Source organism: Chiloscyllium punctatum, chromosome 8 (assembly GCF_047496795.1).
Source record: "Chiloscyllium punctatum isolate Juve2018m chromosome 8, sChiPun1.3, whole genome shotgun sequence".
Taxonomy (NCBI): Eukaryota; Metazoa; Chordata; class Chondrichthyes; order Orectolobiformes; family Hemiscylliidae; genus Chiloscyllium; species Chiloscyllium punctatum.
In genome coordinates this window covers 6,747,985-6,753,984 of record NC_092746.1, presented here as the reverse complement: position 1 = coordinate 6,753,984, position 6,000 = coordinate 6,747,985, and the positions used below count along the sequence as shown (strand labels likewise).

Sequence of the window (6,000 nt, the reverse complement as noted above, 5' to 3'; positions counted from 1 at the left end):
GAGAGATGAAAGGGGTGTAAAACACCATCAATCAATTGACGAGATGAAAGCTCACCATTTCATAAAGAAAGTCTCGGCAAATAATTCAGGAATGATTTTAAATGATGCAGTATTGCATGCAAGTGGGAGGAACCTATTCACAGGGTTACACCAACATTTGCAAAATGTGACAAGTTAAAATAATATCAAAAAGTACAAGGCCTTTTCCTAAAATTTCAGAAGTATGACAAATTTTCAGGTAATGGTTCCTCCCACAGGGAGTCGATACCTTACTTGCTCAGGGCTTTATGGTAAAACTTGCTTTAAATATTGATGAATATTCTATTAGATATATTATTCTTAAATATGCTTAGGTGTCTTTATATATTTTGTAGTGGTTCTAAAATAATGCCAAACTGGATTCTATTAGAGTCTGTATTATACACTTTGACAGTTGTTAGCACAGCCACTGTCTTATGCACTTAAAGTGTATTGCTTATTAATTCCTGTTAATAAATTGAGCAAATCATCTTAAGTTTTTCTGTTACAACTGAAATAAACTCTTGTACTCTTCCTGATGTGGAGACATGTATTTTCTGAAGAAAGAATCTCAGATCCTTAAAATATCTGGACATTATGACATAGTTAAGCCCTCTTCACATGAAACAGATCTCTCAGGCATTCTCAGGCAGTTTCTTCTCCTGTACAATGTTAATCCACATCTTACAAACACAAATATTTGTAGAATTATTCAATTTGAACTTAGCGGACAGAATTTATCAAGAAAATACTCTGGTCCAGTTTAGCTCTAAAGATGGCAGTAAACCACTTCAAAGTATTGTGCGGTCCAGTCAGGAAAGTGAAGCTAAGGCCGTAAGAGACAGATAAGATGGGCTTTTGCCCGAAACGTCAATTTTACTGCCCCTCGGATGTTGCCTGAACTGCTGTGCTCTTCCAGCACCACTAATCCAGAATCTGGTTTCCAGCATCTGCAGTCATTGTTTTTATCACAGATAAGATGGGCCAAATGGCTAACTCCCACTGTCATTTCTTTTGACCTCTTGTTCTTGCTGGCTTTTCCCACTAATCAATCAGGATGGCTGAATTGTAGAAATACCAGTTCAAAACTACAGTGATATAATGTTTGTAAAACAATTGGCTTGTCTCTGTTAACTTGGTAATATATGCATAGGTCATCACTACAGGCTATTCCGGGGGATATAGCATACAAATAATGCTCATGTTGGAGCATTTAAAGCTTTTGCATTTTAATGTATCAAGTTAACAAGTTACACCCCATTAAAGAGCATGATACACAAAAGTCTCATTCATACAGAACACATTCCAGTAGATTAGATCATATTCCAGTAAAACCAGTTTATTTTTTAATAACTTAGATACAGAATATATACTGAGTTGTAGCCATCTTCCCCTTACAAAAGCATAATGAATTAAATCTACAAATCAGTTTCTGCATTTTAGTTCCTTCAAATGGAATCAGTGTACACAACTCCACTCCCACCTCCTACAAGCTTCAGACTTTTTTTGGTGCTTAGAACATCTGAATAACAAATGTTGACATACAAATTGTAAACAAAAAATGTAAATATCTCCTTAAGGTGAGCAATATTTTATATTGATGGTTTGCAGAATTTAAAATGGGAGTTATAAGCAGTTCGGACCTAAGCCTTTGTTACCTTTCAGAGGATAAGTTCTGTAACACAATCTTGAGATCACTTGAGTGAGCAGCAAGAATAACTAATAAATAAGAGTCAGTTTAAAAACCTACTAAAAAGTGCAGTCTGGCAATAAGCTGCTGATATCCTCCATCTGTAAATTAAACTGCAGCGCAGTAAAATTTCAACTTTCTGAAATCTGAATGCAAGAGGGCCATTAAACTCTGCATTGCTGAGAGAAACTGAATGTGTTCCTTTTTAGATGGAATTAAGTTTAGAACAAAAACAATTCTCATCCAAAATCAGTACTGAAAATATGAAAAATTAGTTTGAGTCCTAATTTGCATGTTCCTGACAGGGAAGTACAAGGCAGAATTGAGGAGGGGAGGATGAACAAAATAAAAAGCAAGGAACCAACAGGTGGTGTTTAGCAAGTAGTGCAAGATTGGGAACAAGTAACTAATCTTCAAATTTTGGAAATGCAGTATAGTGCAAGAAACAATTTAAAACCATAAAAAGTACAATATTTGGAGGTGGTCATCCAATGTCTTGGCTGGCCATCATAATTCAAATTTATGCACTGATTTCAGGCTATACAAACTGACAACTAATGTTGCTTAGAAAATGACAATGTGTTTAGAAGTACTAATCCTATTTAAAGAATTCATCTATTTAAGTAGTGAGGTGGAATGAGGAGGGTGATCCCCTAACTGAATACTCACATTAATTTGTGCCCTTCCAGGTGATTATTTGTTATGACAAATTGCAGGGTTACTAATGACAACAAATGGACTCATCAAAAACACTGTAAAACTAGCTACCTGGAACAGTTAATTTTAGGCACTTACATTAACATTCTGAATTCTCCTGTAATGAAGCTTTATAACAATCCTTTGACAGGCAATCAGAGAATAGTGGAAACTGCCAAATTGTGGTTTTATCAAAGTTATTGTGCTGTACAGCGTTGTGAAGCAATATTGATCAGTTAGAAAATTATTTCCTATCTTATAAATGATTCAACAACATAAAATGGAGAAAAGTAGCATCATATGTAAACATAAAAAACTACACAAGTTGTTTGCATGAATGCACTCAAAGTATCACTTCAATTGTACATTTCAACTCATTCAACACATTGTAAACTGCTATATTTTTGAAAAGATGTTACATTTTAATGGCACTATAACTCAATTATACCGCAAAGAAAACTTGCATTCCATTACTTTAAATCCAATATTGTAGTTTTTGACTTAAATGTTGCATTTTATCACTAGCTCATCTTACATGAGAGAGCTGGAGACACAATAAACTTAAACTGATCTTCCACTAGATGGCATTTTACACAAAGTTACCACATAACTATCATTCTGTCTTTGAGATGTGGGAAAGAGAAACTAAAGCAGGCTCAGTGAAGTAAGGTAAAACAGATTAGCCCCAAGTAGAGTACAAATCTTGCCAGCATTACCATTGCTACTATCTTGCTGATGATAAATTGCAGGTCAATTCACAGCTGACAAGACAGGAAATTGAAACAGAAGGAAACAGTTTCCCCTTCTGATAAGCTTGTGGTTTGAGGATTGTACTGTCATCATATCAAAAAGGCCACCGTTTTCTCGAGGAGTGATTTAGTTTAAGGCAAAAGGGGATTCACATGCAGCATTAAGAGCCTGACAAGATAAAATTATTTGCTTTCTTGAAAGAGGTAGAATGTGTACAAAAAGAAATCCTGCACATTTTCAGAATAGTAAAACCCATCAACAGCTTTCCAGGGCCTATTTTATGTGCTGTAACAGACAAGTTTATATTTGATAAAGGATCAGTTGTACATCAATATATTAGCAACTGTGATCAAGCAGAAATATCTACAAATTTAAGTGCTTCTTCTTAGGTTGTCTCGTAGACTAATAACCAAACTCCACCAACATTTTTAAAAATGTGCATGTGGCTAACAATGTAATAATAATGTTTTAGGAATGTTGATTGAGCTGCAGATATTGGCCTGGACAGAAGAAGTAACAATCCTGCTCTTCTGCAAAATAGTGCCATGGGACCTTTTACATCCACTTGTACGGGCACATGGAGCCTTATTATAATATTTAATCTGAATGACAATGTAGTACTCCCTCAGCAACACTATGGAGTGTCAGCCTTTGGTGTTGTGCATTCAAGGCATGAACCTTAACATAGAATCATGCGGCTCAGAGATGAGGGCACAGGAAAAATTGTGAAAAAATAAAATCCAACATTTACACCATTCATGGACCATTGACCTTCCTTAAACTGGGTGTGCATTCAGCAAATCTTACTTAGATAGGTTTTAAAAATGTATTTCCACGCATTGACAAGATTTTGTTGGGGTAAGATTCATGTTTCTGCTAGGATTAAAAATAGACATTGGTGCAAATTTTGAATCTGTTTCCAGTTACTAGGCAAGGGTTAAAATCACTTGCATCAAGCTCTCTTTTGGTTTTTCAACATTCTCCCACAAGCTCAGGCACATTTTTTCCCGAATTGGTGAGGACAGGGAAGGAAACAAGCAGAAAGACCAGGACAAAAAATGTTTTAAATGTAGTTTTGTGCTGATGTCAGCATTGGTCTGAATGTAGCAGAAGGTTCATGGTCTTCATGACAATTTTTCATCATAGGAATGTTTTATTTGATGGATCTTAGAGTGTTCTATTTTCAAAGCAGGTACATTATATAAATACATCTGACTATTAATGTACCTTGGATGCATGCCATTGCCATTCAATGATTCTGTACTTTGCTTGGAATAAATTCAGCATTGGAAGTATGCTATGTGCCTTAGTAAAAGGAACACCACAATAACATGTTGAGATACTAGTTTTTAGAGGGACATTTGTTCATTCTCTTCGCAAGCAATAAATATTTATATATTATGCACCTACTGTTTGTGCCATGTATCTTGTAAATAATCAAATTCTGCACTGCTTAAAGTTATATTTGAAGCAAAGATTGCACAAGTTTTAGATTCTGCAGTTTGTTAAGGCATCAAATCAGTCAGAGCTAAGTTTTAATACCTTTCCAATGTAGAATGAATAAATAGAGAAATGACCACATATTTGAAGATTATCAAATGAAGATGGTACAGATATATTAGTAATAAATAAATGACAATACCCATGAAACATAGAATGAAACCAAGTGTTACAATGTCACCAAAGTATCGGGCTGTCAAGCTTGTCGAAGCCTGGATCCTTCCGAAGTTCCCAGTAGGTTCCTGTGCTCACCCACATTTCCTTTTCACCTTTGCAAGATAGTCTGTAAAATATTGAATTGCCTTCTGAAATATTGCAAGTGAACAGTGCACAGAAATACATTATTGGGTAATAGTGGCCTGAAATGGACTTAAACTAATAACCACACCTTCAAATCCTATTAAGGTACAAAAGCAGACTTCAATAAATCTGGTAATGATGGGTAACCATCAAGAAAATGAAATGAGAGGTCATTCATTGTAACATTACCCACATAAAAGTGGAACAGAATTAGAATAGATTTGGAACAGAAAACTGCATCATGAGATGATCCAGGTGATCAGCAACCGAAAAGGTACAGATCACAATTTCCAATCCTTTTTCATTATCCATCATATATACATATATCACACACAGATACTCGCATACTACTAAACATCTTCAGTTGCATTATCAAGTACCTTGTTTGTCATAAGATAAAGTTCTTCACAAATTATTTTAGTGTTTAGATCCATATACAACAAGTAGGTAACAAAGCAGCCTCCACAAAGACTTTGCTTAGACTGATACATGGCAAATAATATCCATGCCACAATACCTGCCAGGTAATAATCATGACCAATAAGAAAGAGCCCTGCATCCACCCTCCAAATTTTCAATCACACCATTCTATCTTCATCTACCAGAATCCTGGGGTTCACCAGTGTCTATTTTGGGAAAGCAAATCTTAGCAGGACTTATACACTTAAAGGGAAGGTCCTAGCGAGTGTTGCAGAACAAAGAGATCTTGGAGTGCAGGTTCATAGCTCGTTGAAAGTGGAGTTGCACGTAGATAGGATAGTGAAGGCGGCTGGATGTAGGTTTGCTCGTTGAGCTGGAAGGTTCATTTTCAGACGTTTCATCACCATACTAGGTAACATCTTCAGTGAGCCTTCAGATGAAGCACTGCTAACGATTCCTGCTTTCTGTTTATATGTTTGGGTTTCTTTAGGTTGGTGGTGTAGTTTCCTTTGGTGGTATCATTTCCTGTTCTGAACAGGAAATGACACCACCAACCCAAAGAAACACAAACATTTAAATAGAAAGCAGTGCTTTGTCCGGGGGCTAATTGAAGATGTTACCTCGTA

The 6,000-nt window shown here is 35.9% G+C and overlaps 1 protein-coding gene across 5 annotated transcripts in view; it reads right to left on the bottom strand.

The window, feature by feature from the left end:
- Window positions 1–1,275: 1,275 nt before the first annotated feature.
- The window catches only part of osbpl3b (oxysterol binding protein-like 3b), a 209,749-nt gene continuing 205,024 nt past the window's right edge, over window positions 1,276–6,000 (bottom strand). For 4 of the 5 annotated variants that reach the window (XM_072575110.1, XM_072575109.1, XM_072575108.1 and 1 more), the window contains one exon: window positions 1,276–4,937. In XM_072575110.1, coding sequence (XP_072431211.1) covers window positions 4,832–4,937 — 106 coding nt within the window. In that variant the 3' untranslated portion in view covers window positions 1,276–4,831. The remainder of the gene's footprint in view (window positions 4,938–6,000) is intronic. The other variant, XM_072575111.1, reaches the window with a different exon arrangement.